The 16,196-nt window shown below is 41.9% G+C and overlaps 1 protein-coding gene across 1 annotated transcript in view; it reads right to left on the bottom strand.

Moving 5' to 3' along the window:
• PDE10A (phosphodiesterase 10A) overlaps nt 1-16,196 on the bottom strand; it is a 298,359-nt gene that overhangs the window by 13,342 nt on the left and 268,821 nt on the right. The window contains 1 exon segment of the mRNA XM_030316763.2: nt 1,473-1,584. Coding sequence (XP_030172623.2) covers nt 1,473-1,584 — 112 coding nt within the window.

Below are 16,196 nucleotides of genomic sequence, written 5' to 3' on the forward strand. Positions count from 1 at the left end.
CAGACTGTCAACAGCGCTAACGTGGCCACTAGCCCGCAGATGGGGCAACTGAGGCACGGGGCTAGGTGGGGGGCTGGCCTGAGGCTTCATCCCCAAGTACAAAAGCAGGATTTTCATCTCAAGCAGCAGGACATCAACGACCACACTCTGAGTCACTGCTATTCTGACTCCAAGCGAAAAGGCAAGGACTCCGGTTAGAACGCTGCGGTAATTTGGGCGCAGGGCGGCCAAGTCCTGGAGCGGGGAGGCATGGTGGGTGCTGGGCAGAGAGTGGACCTAGCGAACCCCAGGGAGGTCAACGGGCAAGACGCAGCGACATCCGTCCCCTCTCATGGACTACAAGGTCCGTGAAGACGGTGTCCTTGGGCACACTGGGAGCTTGGTCAATCTCTCTGCGCCGTTTCATCAGTGCAGAATAGAGAGGGAAAAAAAATCTACGTAACACATCTGTCACATTTTCATCCGTGTTTTAGAATCCAAATATAGTTATTAAAGTATGGGTTATATCAGTTAAATAAAATTATCTGCAAAACAATAAGCTAGCTTTAGACCAGTTTCCTTATGTGGTATTTACCGAATGTACCTCACGCGAGAGTGTGTATGCACAATGTGTAAGGCATTCTGGAAAAATAACACAAGTATAATCAGCTCGAGGCCTGCGGTCCTCATGCAGCAAAAATTTTTCTCTTTGCCATCATGAAAACAATTTAATGTCATAAATCGTTTCTGCTAAATTTTCAACTGAACGGTTTTCTGGTTTTTACTTTTTACAACCATTCTTTCATACGGGTGAGGCCTAAGGTTTGAGTCACCAACTACCAAACTCTCCGCCCTTCAAATTTAATTTTACTTCTTCCAACCAAATGAGGTACCCGAAGATTTAGTTTCACTCCCCCCACCTCACTGTAATCTTTGAATATGCAGCAGCCTAGCTATTTGTGGATTCATTTGAACAAGAGAACATTCCACTTACTCGTGGACAATTCAGAAAGAAAACGGAGAAATAAAACACTGATATTTTGATCAGAAATAAAAATTTCTGATAATTTAGATAACCCAGTCAAGAAAAGGTATGAATTAAAGTAATATCCATGGTTGTTTCACGTATCAGGAGTTTTAGGAGTTCAAAGCACACATGCTCTGTAGAACTCCTAATTTGCAGCTGAATTAACTATCTGGGATATTCGCAGAAACTCGTACATCTCTGGTACAAGAGAATTATCCCCCAAATTTCCAAGTGCGGACACATACAGCATGTGACACTGGGGGACTCACAATGGGCTGTACGTCTGCGTAAATGTCTTTGTATCTGTGCAGAAATGCTAATTCCTCTACTGCACGTGATTGACAACGGTTTTCCGAAGGAACCAGCACCCAGAGCAACTAAGATACTGTTACTTAAATACCCGCACGTTTACGTTCTCGTCCAATTTGTTCTCATTTCCGCGTTCATATAAAAAGCGAAAACATACCTCAGCCCAGAATTCTGCATATATATCATTTGCTGTCAGTTTTGTAACCGGCCACAGTTTTGTTACGGAACAAAGATCACAGGCAGTCATCATCAAACCAATGACACGGTCTCTGGAACACAGGAACATAAAACGGGTCAGCGTGGCGTGGGCAAGACAGGCTAGAAAGACGTCTGCATTTTCAGGAAAAAGAGGCTTTAAGCAGGCATTCCTTCGCGACGAGGAGGAGGGAGCTGACGGTACAAAGCCAGCAGGCAGGGACGTGAGTGCAACGAAAGCGCGGCGTTAGCCCAACTGGAAGGGCATCGGTCACCTCGGTCACCGGCCGCGGGAAGGATTCGGCGCGTGTCCCTGCTGCCTGGGTACCACGGCTGAAACCAGAGAGGATGCAGGCATGTACCTAAACCCTAAGTCCTCTACTGCGCTTATACTGGGCCAGATTCACCCCTTCCACGGAGTTCTGGAAACGCACGGGGCAAAGAAACCCTGAAGAAAACCATCTACCCCGATCCTCTTGTTTCTGGAAGAGAAACGTGAGGTGCGAAGAAGTGAAGCGAGGTCCCCAAGGCGCGAGCAGCTGGAGACCAGGCCACAGCGGACACGGGTCTGTCCCCCGAGTCTGGGCTGGGCGGCGGGGGGGCTGTCGCCGGGCGCTGTGCGGACCCCGACCTCCGCGGCTTCGCACCCACACTCTGACTTCCCTTTTCCAAATATGGGTTGGTTTCATCCTTCCTCTCGAAGAAAAAGAAAACACTGCTTAAAGCCTTCCAGCGGACGTCCGCCCTGTAATTTTAAGGGATGTGGTGTAGAGACGTGTGTTCGCCCTGAAGGAAATCTACGCCTACGGTCACCCCAACTGCTAATGAGGAAGGAATTTTCATATGCCGACTTTAACTTTTGTGAAGCAAATTACCTAAGTTTGAGAAGGCGAATAATGAAGAAAGATACAAAACTGTGTAGCGGGTGAGATGTGGCCATTGCCAGCTCAGTGCAATGAGTCTTTGGGATCCGTGGCACCTAAAGGCTGCCTGCTTGTGGCTCACAGGTGGTCCCCTTCGGGGGGCACAGTCCTGCCCTGGGTCCAGAGCCCATGTCGACCAGGGCACACGGCACCAACACCTATCCGTCGCTTTGGCAGAGTTTCCGACCTAGTGGTACCCGCTGGCGTGATTCCTGGACATCTGGGGGCCCCTGCTTTGTCTGTGACCTGCGTCTGGCATGCTGATTGCTCACGACGTTCCTGAATTTCCCATCAGCCACTTCCTTCCTTTAGGCCATTTGCCTCAGTAACGATCTCCTCTACCATTCTACTTTTCATAAGAACACGTCTCTACTGGGGCAGAACGAGTAACTTTAAAAGCGTTGATGAGGCTTCTGTGTATCCTTCCTGTGACCCCAGACAGATGCCATGTAAAGTTCCAAACCCCTTAATGCGATCGGGAAACTCCCTATTTTCTTGATGAGCTAGTTTCCTAATCATTTTGCGGTTTCAAGGAAGAATATTTCTGGATTTGGGCTTCTAAACGGGTGAGTTTATTATCTGCTTATTCAACAGGGAAGTTCATTAAACAGAAATAGAACATGAAATAAACCGATTATTCTGTTTCATAAGATTGAAATAATCCAATCTCATTCAATCTGTATTCACATGTATATCTCAACATTTCCTTCTCTTGGCTAAATATTCTAATAAGCTTTGTCTCAAAAAAGATTTTCTAGCTCATAAATCTATGAAACAAGGCATGTTAACAGAACCGGGCGCTGTAAAACACAAGGAACCAATTTTCTCCCTGGAAAGGATTTCACGGGTAGCGTTGGTACTCTTAGGGTTGAAAAGATTACGACCCAGTTGTCATTCAGACGTTACTGTCAAAACAACTTAGACAAAACAACTTAACAGTAGTTATTTCACTGTTAAGTAAATAAAGGAAATAAATAAATAAATAACAGATTACAATTTTTTTTTTATTAAATGCCTTTAATAAGTAAAATTACTTATTTTTCATTCTCAGTGACAAATCAGTTAGACGTTCACGGTTGTCTGGAAATATTAATGTAAAATGGAATCGTTTTATTTCTTTCTACGAGTGGGATATAGGCCCAATGGAGATAGATGATTGACTCATAATGCATTCTAACAACCAACCGTCAAAGGGGTCGGGGTCACGGTTCAGTGTACTAATGATGCGACCTCACATAACCTAGCCACCGAAAGCAACAACGAGGCCAACGCAATGTCACAGATGATTCTGTGGTAAGTAATCTCAGGGGGTTTGACTACATTTATTTACTCCCAACATTCTGAACGTCTCTATGGATCAGGCCCACTTCTAGTAACGAACCGAGTAGACCCTGCTCTTCCAGAACTAACATTCTAACAGGGAAAAGCAGAAAACCATGCCGAACGTCGCGCTGAACAGGTTTGTAAAAAGTGTTTTGAGAGGCAAAACCACGAAGCTCCGTGAGAGAGTCCCGAGAGAGATGAACAGGCATGCAAGTCCTGATGTGTCACGAACAAGTGTGGTGTGTTTGAGGAACAAACGACAAGCCGGTCTGGCGCACATCGGGTGCCGCCCGGTCTGGACACAAGGTGGGAGACTGTTGTTCCAAGTCAGAAGGTCAGACCGGGGAAGATGTGAGCAGGGGGGTGACACGGTCCAGGCTGTGGAGAGATCGCTGTGGACAATCACGCACACAACCGCAGGGGCCAGGGCAGATGGGGACAGACCGTTGAGGAGGACACCACAGCGGTCCAATGACAGCAGCATGACTCGATGGCAGGAGTGGACACAGGGAAGGGAGAGGAGGAGGGCTCCGGATATCCGCCTCTCACCAGGGGACACATTCGTCTTCTCGCAGCCATCCTAACCTGAAAATTCTCTTCCCACAGTGGAAGATCACAGGACCACAGAACTCCACACAGGTGGGTTACTGATGGGCAGAAAGGAAGCCCCAGCTCTCCCATACTGCCCCCCCCAGCGCCCTCCGACCCCCCCTTCTCTATAAAGTTCATCAGTCAAGGATGATGAATGATGTCCTACTATTGAAGAAAAGTAGAAACGCACAGCTGGACCAGATGAAACAGAATTAACTTTATAAAAGAGTTCAGGTAGAGACATGACGAAATATAAAGAATGAATTCTCTATGGGGCGCCTGGGGGGCTCAGTCGGGTGAGCATCTTTGGCTCAGGTCACGGCCTCACGGACTGTGAGTTCAAGCCCCGGGTCGGGCTCTGTGCTGACAGCTCAGAGCCTGGAGCCTGCTTCGGATTCTGTGTCTTCCTCTCTCTCTGCTCCTCCCCTGCTCAGTCCCTCTCTCTCCTTAAATTTAAATAAACTTGGGGCGCCTGGGGGGCTCAATCGGGTGAGCATCTTCGGCTCAGGTCATGATCTCACGGTCTGTGAGTTCGAGCCCCACATTGGGCTTTTTGTGCTGACAGCTCAGAGCCTGGAGCCTGCTTCGGATTCTGTATCTTTGTCTCTCTCTGCCCCTTCCCTGCTTGTGCTCTGTCTCTCTCTCTCTCCCTCTCTCAAAAACAAATAAACATTAAAAAAAATTATTAAAAAAATGAATTCTCATATGGTTATTATTACATTTCCTTATTTGTGTTAATATCTGGAATTCAAGAAGAATGAATGGCTCGTTCAATTTCCATACCGAGCTGGGAACGGTAGACTCAGTGTCTCCAACTCCCTATCATCACTGCTCCCTAGGCTCTGACCTCATTCCGGTCTCCCAAATATCCACTAACATCTTAACAGTCGAATAACAGACACACAATGAAGTTTATTTAAAAACATACTTCCAGCTTATGGGCTACACACATTAAACTCACAGAGAGAAAAGTAGCTTTGGAGAAGCATCCTTTTTAAAGACTTTGCAGAGAACCCCTGGCCACTGTGTGTGTGTGTGTGTGTGTGTGTGTGTGTGTGTGTGTGTGTATATATATATATATATATATATATTTTTTTTTTTTTTTTTTTTTTTGGAGAAAGAGAAAGAGAGCACACAAGCAGGAAGAGGGGCAGAGACAGGAGAGAGAATCCCAAGCAGGCTCTGTGAGTGTGGCTCGATCCCATGACTGTGAGATCACGACTTGAGCTGATATGAAGGGTCAGATGCTTAACCGACTGAGCCACCCAGGCGCCCCTGGCCTATTCTAGAGCTTCATAAAAATGTTTTCACATTGTACACACTATTTCGCTCAACAAAGTATTTGTGTGACTCATTCATGTTGTTGCATGAATCGGCAGTTCCTAATTTTTTTTTTTTTATTGCTGGATAGAACAGTACTCCATTGTATAAATGTCACAAAGTGACTATCCATGCACCTGTTGTTGGAATTTGGGTTCCTTCCAGTTTAGATATATCATGAATAAGGCTGCTGTAAACATTTGTGTCTGAGTCTCTGTGTGAACAATATGCTTTTATTTCTCTTGAGTAACCTAAGAGTGGAATCACAAAGAAACACACATTTAGTTTTATAACAAACTTCCAAAGTTCTTTCCAAAGCAGCTGTACGTTTTACCCCCCCACAACCAGTATATTAGTATTTTAGCAGCTCCATATCGTTGCCAACAACTGGGTATCGTTGATCTTTTTAATGTGGCCAGTCTAGTGAATGTGTAGTGGCATATCATGGTATTAACTTGGTTTTCCTTACATCTAAATATGTTGAGCAAAATTTATGTTCTTAGTGGGGGTTGGGTCTGGAAAAAATCTTTCTATTGCAAGCACTAAAAAAAGGGGGAAAAAAAGAACGATAGATGATACAAAAAAGGAGAGAAAAGGGAATCATATAAAATAATCAATTAAAGGTACAAAAGGTGGGAAAAGAGTGGAAGACAAAAATAGGAAGAACAACTGTGAGGAATAGAAAACAGTAATAAGTATGACACATATTAACGCAACTGTATCAATAATTACTTTAAATGTCAGTGATCTAAATATACCAATTAAAACAGGTCATCAGAGTAGACCGAAAAACAAGACCCAACCAGGCCATATGTTGTCTACAAAAAACTCAGATTAAATATAAAGACACATATGGATTAAAAGTCAATGAAAGGAGAAAGATACCAGGGAACATTATTCATAAGAAAATGGGAACAGCTATATTAATTTCAGACAGAACAGACTTCAGAGCATGGAAAGTTATCAGCAATAAAAAGGAGCATTTTATAATAATAAAGGGGTCAGTTCTCCACACAGAGAAGGAAACAGTCAACAACACTAAAAGGCAACCGACGGAACGGGAGAAGATATTTGCAAACAACATACCTGATAAAGGGTTAGTATCCAAAATCTATAAAGAACTTCTCAAACTCAACACCCAAAAAACAAACAACCCAGTTAAGAAATGAGCAGAAGACACTGAAAAGACATTTTCCAAGGAAGACATCCAGATGGTTAACAGAGACATGAAAAGATGCTCAACGTCACTCATCATCAGGGAAACAAATCAAAACCACGAGATACCGCCTCACACCAGTCAGAATGGCTAAAATTAACAACACAAGAAACAACAGGTGTTGCCAGGATGTGGAGAAAGGGGAACCCCTCTTGCACTGCTGGTGGGAATGCGAACTGGGGCAGCCACTCTGGAAAACAGTACGAAGGTTCCTCAAAAAGTTAAAAATAAAATTACCCTATGACCCAGCAACTGTGCTACTAGGTATTTACTCAAAGGATACAAAAATACAGATTCAAAGTGGTACCTGCACCCCAATGTTTAGAGCAGCATTATCAACAACAGCCAATCTCAGGAGAGAGCCCAAATGTCCACTGACTGATGAACAGATAAAGAAGACGTGTTATATGCATACAATGGATACAATGGAATATTACTCACCCACCAAAAAAAGAGAACGAAATCTTGTCATTTGCAAGGACGTGGATGGAGGCAGAATGTATTATGCTAAGCGAAATAAGTCGATCAGAGAAAGACAAATATCATATGATTTCACTCGTATGTGGAATTTGAGAAACAAAACAGATGAACATATGGGAAGGGTGGGGAGAGAAGAAAAGGAAACAAGCCATAAGAGATGCTTAACAACAGAGAACAAACTGAGGGGTGACAGAGGAAGGTCGGTGGGAGACGGGCTAAATGGGTGATGGGTATTAAGAAGGGCACTTGTGATGAGCACTGGGTGTTGCATACAAGTGATGAACCAATGATTTCTACTTCTGAAACCAATATTGCACTGTACACATTGACTAAAAAAAAGTCAAAAAAAAACTAAAAAAAGAAAAAAAATGATAGAACTGCTAAGGACAAATAGATAAATCCACTATTATATCTGGAGACTTCAGATTATATCTGGAGACTCAGAAATGGACAGATCCGGTGAGGGCACGTGAGTATTCAATAACTTCATCAAACCACTGGATATTGTCAAACTCACTTGGTACATTCACCAAGACAGACTGTTTTCCAAGCCACAGAATACACCTTAACAAATTTAAAAGAATACAAATCATGCAGGGCATGCTCTTAGACAACAATGGAATTAACGACTTATCTAGTTATAGCTACCAGTGACAGAAAAATAGCTGGAAAAATCCCCCATATACCTGGAGATTAAATAAAGCACTTTGAAATAACACTCAGATCCTAGGAGAAATCAAGAAAAAATTTGAAATGTTTATGGCTAAATGAAAATGAAAACACAGCTTACGCAACTTCTGGGGCTCAGGGAAAGAAGTGTTTGGAGAGAAATTGAAAACGCTGAATACGTGCACACTTTAATGAAGATAAAGTAAAAACATCTAAGCTTCTACTTCAGGAAACTAGAAAAAGAAGAGCCAAGTAAATCCAAATCCAAATGAAGCAGAAAAAAAGAAGAATTAGAGTAGAAATCAATGAACTTGAAAACAGGAAATCAATAGAGAAAATCAACCAAATCAAAAGCTGGGTTCTCTGAAACGATCAATAAAAATAAGCCTCTCTAGCCAGTCTAACTTACAACAACAACAACAACAAACCAAAGAGGTAATTTGTACTAGGAATTTGTATCTCATTCTCAGAAATGGGAGAGTGAATGTCACTACGGATTCCACGGCCACTAAAAGGACAATGAAGGGAATACTCTCAGCAACCCTATGCCCACAAATTTGATAACGTGGATGATATGGACCAATGTCTTGAATTTGCCAAAACAAACACAAGAAGAAATAGATAATCCAAATAGGCCGATATCTATTAAAGAAGTTGAATCAATAATTAACCAACCTTCCAAAACAGAAACACCAGACCCAGATGGATTCAGATGGTGAATCCGACCAAATATTTAAGGAACAAATTATACTAATTTTCTATAATCTCTTTCAGAGGACAGAAGCAGAGGAAACATGTCCTAACACATTCCATGAGGCCAGCATCACCCTAATACCAAAACTGTGCAAAGACATTACAAGGAAACTACAGAATGGTACCTCTCATGAGTATAAATGCAAAAATCCTCTATATGACATTAGCAAATCTAACACTGTATAAAAAGAATTATATACCATCCCAAGGATGAGTTATTCCAGGTATGTAAATAAATTTCAGTACTCAAAAATCAATTAATGTAATCCATCATACCAACAGACTAAAAAAGAAAAATCACAGCATCCTGTCAGTAGATGCAGTAAAAACATTTGACAGAATCCAACAGTCATTCACGAGCTAAGCACGGGGGTTGCAGGGACTGTCTTAACTTGATAAATATCTACAAAAAACCTATAGTCAACATCATACTTAATGGTGGGAAACTCAAAGCTTTCTGACTAAGATCAGGAACAAGGCAAGAATGTTCTCTTTCACTACACCTTTTCAGTACTGTACTAGAAGTCCTTGCTAATGCAATAAGACAAGAAAAAGAAATAAACGATATACTGTTTGAGAAAGAAGGACTAAAACTGTCTTTGTTTACACATGGTATGACTGTCAATGTAGAAAGTTTGAAAGAATCAATAAAACCATTTCTGGAACTAATACATGATTACAGCAAGGTCACAGGATACAAAGTTAACATAGCAAAGGCAATCATTTCCTATATACCAGCAAAGAACAAGTGACATTTGAAATTAAAAACACATTACTGTTTACATTAGAATCACCTACAAAATGAAATACATGTTCATAGGGAGAAGCAAAAGCCCCAGGATAGCCAACACAATATGGAAGGAAAACAAAGTTGGAGGACAGATACTACCTGACTTCAGTATTTACTATAAAGCTACAGTAATCAAGAAAATGAGGTAGTGGAGAAAGAATAAACAAACGTATCAACGGAACAGAGAGCCCAAAATAGATCCACATATATATAGGAAAATCATCTGTGACAGAGGCAAAAGCAATACAGTGGAACAAAGTAGTCTTTTCAACAAAGGGTGTTGGAAAAACTGGACATCCACTTGCAAAAAAAAAAAAAAAAAAAAAAAAAAAAAAGAATCTAGACACAGACCTTAAACTCTTCACCAAAAATTGACTTAAAATGGATCATAGACGTTAAGCGTAAAATACAAACCCAAAATACTCCTATACGGATACCAAAGAATAATCTTCTACTATCTTGAAGCTCTCTTCTACGGCTGGCATTACACTTTGTAAACACCTGGTACTCAGTAAGTGTTGGCATACAGATGGAAAGGCTGATGTCAACCACTGTGCCTGAAAGTACTGCGTGCCTAGCCCTTGAGGACTGGCTGATGGGGAGTTCTCCCAGCTTCTGACTCCTGGTTGTGCTGCACAAGCCCCTGGCGGAGCCTCCACCCCCATGTGGCATCAGTTGATCTCCTGTCCTCTACGGCAGAGCTTGTTTTTTTTTCTTGCTGTACCCTCCCCCCCATTCTGCGACTTCCTCCATGCTGTCCGTCTGTCTTTGTGCTGCTGCAAGTGTTTGCTCTGGCCTAGAAACACTGAGAACAGAAAACTATTCAGTTCTAGGCACGTGTACAAATTCTTCACCTTCCCAATAGCCTGGCCAGTTTCTTCTTACCAGGACGCAGTGAGTCTCCATCTCAGAATTTCTTGAGATTGGCGAGCTGAAGGCTCTTGCTCTTCTCTCAATGGCACCGGCCAGCTCTGATGACGTCCTCACTGAAGGGGCAGGCAACCATGGGATTCCAAGGGCTCCAAGGAACAGGAATGGAACAGAAGGAAGAAGGCCTCTTCTGGTGAAGCTCAAAGGCTCCCACCCTGCATACGGGCCCATGTGCCCGCACGTGCCCAGCTTGAGTCAGGACACTAAGCTCACCTTGCCCCATTGGTTTGGGTGTTAGTTCATGGCAGCTCTGATTACAGACAAGATCAAACCATACAGTTTTTGATTCCATGTAATGCTATAGTGAAAATGAGCTTAAAACTGCTTTCTACTATGGTCATTATGACTCTCTTACCTCCCCTTCTCCATGAAACCTTTCATGAATCATGGCCGGAGAATCTCACTATACCCCACTGTCCCAAGAAGCCGAAAGGTACGATTCCTGGTTTCTTTCCCCAGCAATGAACCCAGTCCTCCCTGCAGGACTGTTATCCCTGATCCAAGGTTAGAACATCCAGTAGGCCATGGCCTGGTAGGAGACGTTCCCTTACCTAATTGCTACCTATCCAAGAAGGAAGACAGGTGTCTGGTGTAAATTTACCTGGGTGGGGATGAGACAGGACAAGGCAGCCAAACAGGCCCAAAAGGTGGCTGTCCCCTACCCAGGAAGCCTCAGGGAAGTCTCCAGGCCTGGCCAGGGTCTTCCCTCCCCAAACTCAAATCTATTTGCCCCCAGGGTCGGTTGGGCTCTTTTGAGTGGAGAAGACAGAAAAATCACTTAGGCCTCTGTATTAGTCTGTCAGGGTTGCTGCAACAAAGTACCACAGACTTGGTGGCTGAAACAACACAGCACTGTCTCACAGTTCTGGAGGCCAGAAGTCCAAGATCAAGATGTCTGCAAGGTGGGCTCCTTGTGAGGACCATGAGGGAAGGATCTGTTCCAGACCGTTCTTCTTGGCTTGCAGGTGGCCATCTTCTCCCTGTGTCTTCACACAGTCTTCCGCCATGTCTGTATCTCAATTTCTTCTTCTAAAGATCTCAGTCATACAGGATTAAGATCTACCTCTACGGCCTCATTTTGTCTACCTCTTTCAAGACTGTACCTTCAAATGCTGCCACATTCTGGGAATTAGGATTTCAACACAGGAGTTTTTTTGGGGGGGAGGGGGGTGGGGCGGGGGACACAATTCAACCCATGGCAGTACCTAGAACAAAATTTTATTTTGAGGATGTTCCTGGTCTGGAGCTGAGCTGGGCCAATGTGGATGGCTGTTCCCGTCTCAGTCTCTCTCAACCTTCCCATTCCCTCAGATGAAGCCCAACATCCCTTTGTCTCTCTATAGAATTTGCACTGGGCAGAAGTAGGGCAAGTGGCTGTCTTGTCCTTTGTTGCAGATCCAGCACCTGGTCCAGGCTTGGCACATTCACATGGTGTGGCTTGACTTTTGACTTCCTTAAAGGTTGTTTTGAAAATTATGAGTTCTTAACATGATAAAGTCCAATCTATCATTTGAAGATTAGTGTTTTTGTCTTGTTTCTTCCAGCTTCATTGAGATATGATTGACAAATAAAAGTTGTATATATTTAGGTTGTACGACACGGTGATTTGATACACGTATACACTGTGAAATGATTACCACAATCAAATTAATTAACACATCCTTCAGTGCAGTTACGTTTGTGTGTATGATAAGAACACTTAAGATCTACTCTCTTAGCAAAACTGCAAGTATAAAATACAGTATTATTAACTATAATCACCATGCTATACCTTAGATCCCCAGACATTTTTCATCTTACAACTGAAAGCATGTACCTTTTGACCAACATCTCTGAAGGTTAGTGCTTTCTGTGTGCCAAGGAATCTCTGCCTACCCAAGGTCATGAAGGCTTTCTCTTATGTTTTATTCTAGAGATTTTATAAGTTTAGCTTTTACATTTAAGTCTATCATCCAACTGAAAACTCAGTAACTCAAGAGCCGTTTGTTGAAAAGACTATCTGTTCCTCCATTGAATTATTGACACCTCGGTTGAAAATCAACAGGCTACATAGTATGTCTTCTGTAACCTGTTCCCTGTTCCACCAATTTATTTGTCTACCCTAACACCAATATACACTGTCTTGATTACTAGTACTTTATAGTAAGCCTTGAAAGCAGGTAGTGTTAAGTCCTCCATTTGGGCTTTCGCTTTGTCAAAGTTGTCTGGACTCTTCTAGACCTTCTGTATTTCTATCTAAACCTGAGGTGAGCTTGTCAATGTCTACAAAAAAGCCTGATAGGGCTTCAACTGGGATTGGATTTTTGGAGGAGTATTTGCAGAGAATTGGCATCTTAGCAATACTGACTTTTGCAATTCATAATCATGACACATCAGTCTAGCCATATAGTGCTCTTTCTCTCAAAAATGTTCTGCATTTTTAGTATAGAGATTTATATATCATGTTAAATCTATTCAAGTGTTTTTTTTAATTTTTTTTTCAACGTTTATTTATTTTTGGGACAGAGAGAGACAGAGCATGAACGGGGGAGGGGCAGAGAGAGAGGGAGACACAGAATCCGAAACAGGCTCCAGGCTCTAAGCTATCAGCCCAGAGCCTGACGCGGGGCTCGAACTCACGGACCGCGAGATCGTGACCTGGCTGAAGTCGGACGCTTAACCGACTACGCCACCCAGGCGCCCCTCAAGTGTTTTTTTTTTTAAATGACATAGCAAGTAGAAGTGTTTTATTAGCTTCAGTTTCCAATTGATAGTTATTCATATATAAAAATAAATGATTTTTTTAAAATGTTGACCATATATCCCTGTAAACTTGCTAAATTCACTTATTAAGTCTAGCAGACTTTTTGGAGATTCCTTACGATTTTATTTTTAGTAGATGATGGCATGTGATTTACAAATAAGGACAGATTTATTTTTTCCCTTCAACTCTTATGACTTTAATTCCTTTTCTCACTGTAATGCACTGGCTAGGACTCCCAGCTCAAAGTAGACTAGAAGTGATCATGGTGGGCATCCTTCATTTGCTTCTAGACTTGAGGAAAAAACCCTTATATACCACTATCATCATACTGGGTATAGTGTTTTGAAGATGCTCTTTAAGAAATTAAATAAGATCCCTTATATTCCTCATTTGCTTAGATATTCCCCCCCATTAATAAGGGTTTTGTCAAATGCTTTTTCTACAATCTTTTGAAATGATCATATAGTTTCTTCTTTATTTTGAATATTCCTGTGAATTATATTAGCAAATGCTATTCCTGAGATAAAAGCCACTTGTTATGTTTTATGTTTTTTGTGTGTGACTGAAATTGTTAGACTTTGTTATAAATTTTACATCTATGTCTATGAAGAATATTGATCTTTAATTTACTATTTCTTTTTTTTCCTTTCTTTCAATGTTTATTTATTTTTGAGAGAGAGTGTTAGCAGGGAGGACAGAGAGAGAGAGACACAAATCTGAAAGAGACTCCAGGCTCTAAGCTGCGCAGAGCCTGACGCAGGGCTCGAACTCAGGAATGCCGAGATCATGACCTCAGCTGAAGTCAGAAGCTTAACCGACTGAGCCACCCAGGCGCCCCTTTGATTTTTCTGTAATGTGCTTGTCAGATGTTGGTATCAGGATTATGCAGGCTTCATAAAATAAGGTGGTTACAATCCCCTTCTTCATAAACATTTTGTATAAGATTGATATTCTTTCTTCCACAAATGTTTGACAGAATTCACAAGTGAAACCATGAGAGAGCCACAGAGATTGTGGTCCCAAATCTGGATTAATATTTCCCTCATATCCTTAGTGACCTATGGACCAAGGCCAAAACAGAAACAGAAACCACCCTAAAAATGCTTAAAGGCACGAATCCATAAGTTTAGAGTGATCCATGAAGAATTTAATTGGCTGCTAGAGTAACAGTCAATTATCTTCAGAGAAAGGTAACAGAATCCAGAAAGATAACACAGCATATTATCCACCATGTAGTAAATAAATAAATCTTTGAAAAAACTGGAAAACGTACTCCATGATCTGGAGAAAAAATAGTCAACAAAAAAGGTTCATAGAAAACTCAGATGGTGAAAGTGTAGGAAGAACTTGTAAATAACTGATATGTCAAAGAATCTTCAGAAAAATATGTATTTGAGTACAAAGGGTGAAGACATAAGGAATTTTCAGAGACACATAAAAGCTACAAAAATAACCCAGAAGAAATCTCAGAACTGAAAAGCACACTATATAAGCTAAATAAACTAAAATACACCACTGGATGGAGTTAACAACAGACTGGGAAGAACCCTGGAAAGGATCAGTGGAATTAAAGACACAGACCAACCAATTAACCCAAACAGAGGGACAGAGAAGAGAAAGACTGAAACCACAATGCAGAGTTTTAGCAGCCTCTAATATCGCATTAAGCGATCTCTCACACGCATAATTGGAGCTGCAGGGAAAAAAGCGATAAATGGGGCAGAAAAAACATTTGAAGAAATATAACGGTGGAAAGTCGTCTACATGTCACTGAAATCGGCAGCCCACAGTCCCAGATGGCTCAGCGGAAGGACCTCAAGCAGGACCAGGAGCCCGAGGAAATCTTAAGAGCAGCCAGGATACAAAGACATGTTATATACAGAAGAATCACCATTAGAATGACCACGGACTTCTCATCAGGAAAAAAAAAATGAAGGCCAGGAGACAACTGAACATTTTTAAAATGCTAAAAGAAAATCTGTCAACTTAGAATTGTCAGTCCTGCAAAAATCTCTGAAAAGTAAAGCCGAAATAAAGGCTTTTTTCAGATGAACAAAGGCCGAAAGACACTGCTGTCAACACATACTTTAAGAAATGTTAAAGGAACTTCTCTAGACTAAAACAAGATGATACCAGATAGAAATCTGGAACTGCTCAAATAAATGCAAAGCACTGGAAACAATGTGTGTGTGTGTGTGTGTGTGTGTGTGTGTGTGTGTGTGTATATATGTATATATATATATATGGGAAAATATGACAGATTATTTTTCTTTCTTTTTAACTCTTTAATAACCAATTGACTAATTGAAAATGTTAGCAACCTATCTGGGATACAGAACTAATGTATCAGTATAATACTTAGCAACAGCATAAAAGACAAAAAGGGGTCTAAGTGGGTTGTTTTTTAAGGTTTTTACATTATACAGAAAGGGAATGATAGAAATTCAAAGACCCTGATAAAAACGAAGAGTGTAAATTCAAGAGCAACCACTTAAAACATAAAGAGGTGTAACGATAAAAGCCAGTTAGAAGGGGCACCTGGGTGGCTCAGTCAGTTAAGCGTCCGACTTCGGCTCAGGTCATGATCTTGAGGTTCATGGGTTCGAGCCCCATGTCGGGCTCTGTGCTGACGGCTCAGACTGGAGCCTGCTTCGGATTCTGTGTCTCCCCCCTCTCCCTGCCCCTCCCATGCTCATGCTCTGTCTCTCTTTGTCCCTTGATAGTAAATAAACGTTAAACTCAAGGCAGCTAACTCAAGGCAGGAGAGGAGGGACAAAGAACAAAGCGTTAAAGAGAAAACAAGCAAGGTAATGAGACAACCACACACACAGTAACTTTAAATGCACACAGACTGAACAGTCCATTGTGAAGTTAGTGATTTCGGGCCTCAACTACTGCTGGGAACAAGACACACTGTAAATACCGAGACAGGGAGGATGACAGCACAG

Source organism: Lynx canadensis, chromosome B2 (genome assembly GCF_007474595.2).
Source record: "Lynx canadensis isolate LIC74 chromosome B2, mLynCan4.pri.v2, whole genome shotgun sequence".
In the NCBI taxonomy this organism is placed as follows: Eukaryota; Metazoa; Chordata; class Mammalia; order Carnivora; family Felidae; genus Lynx; species Lynx canadensis.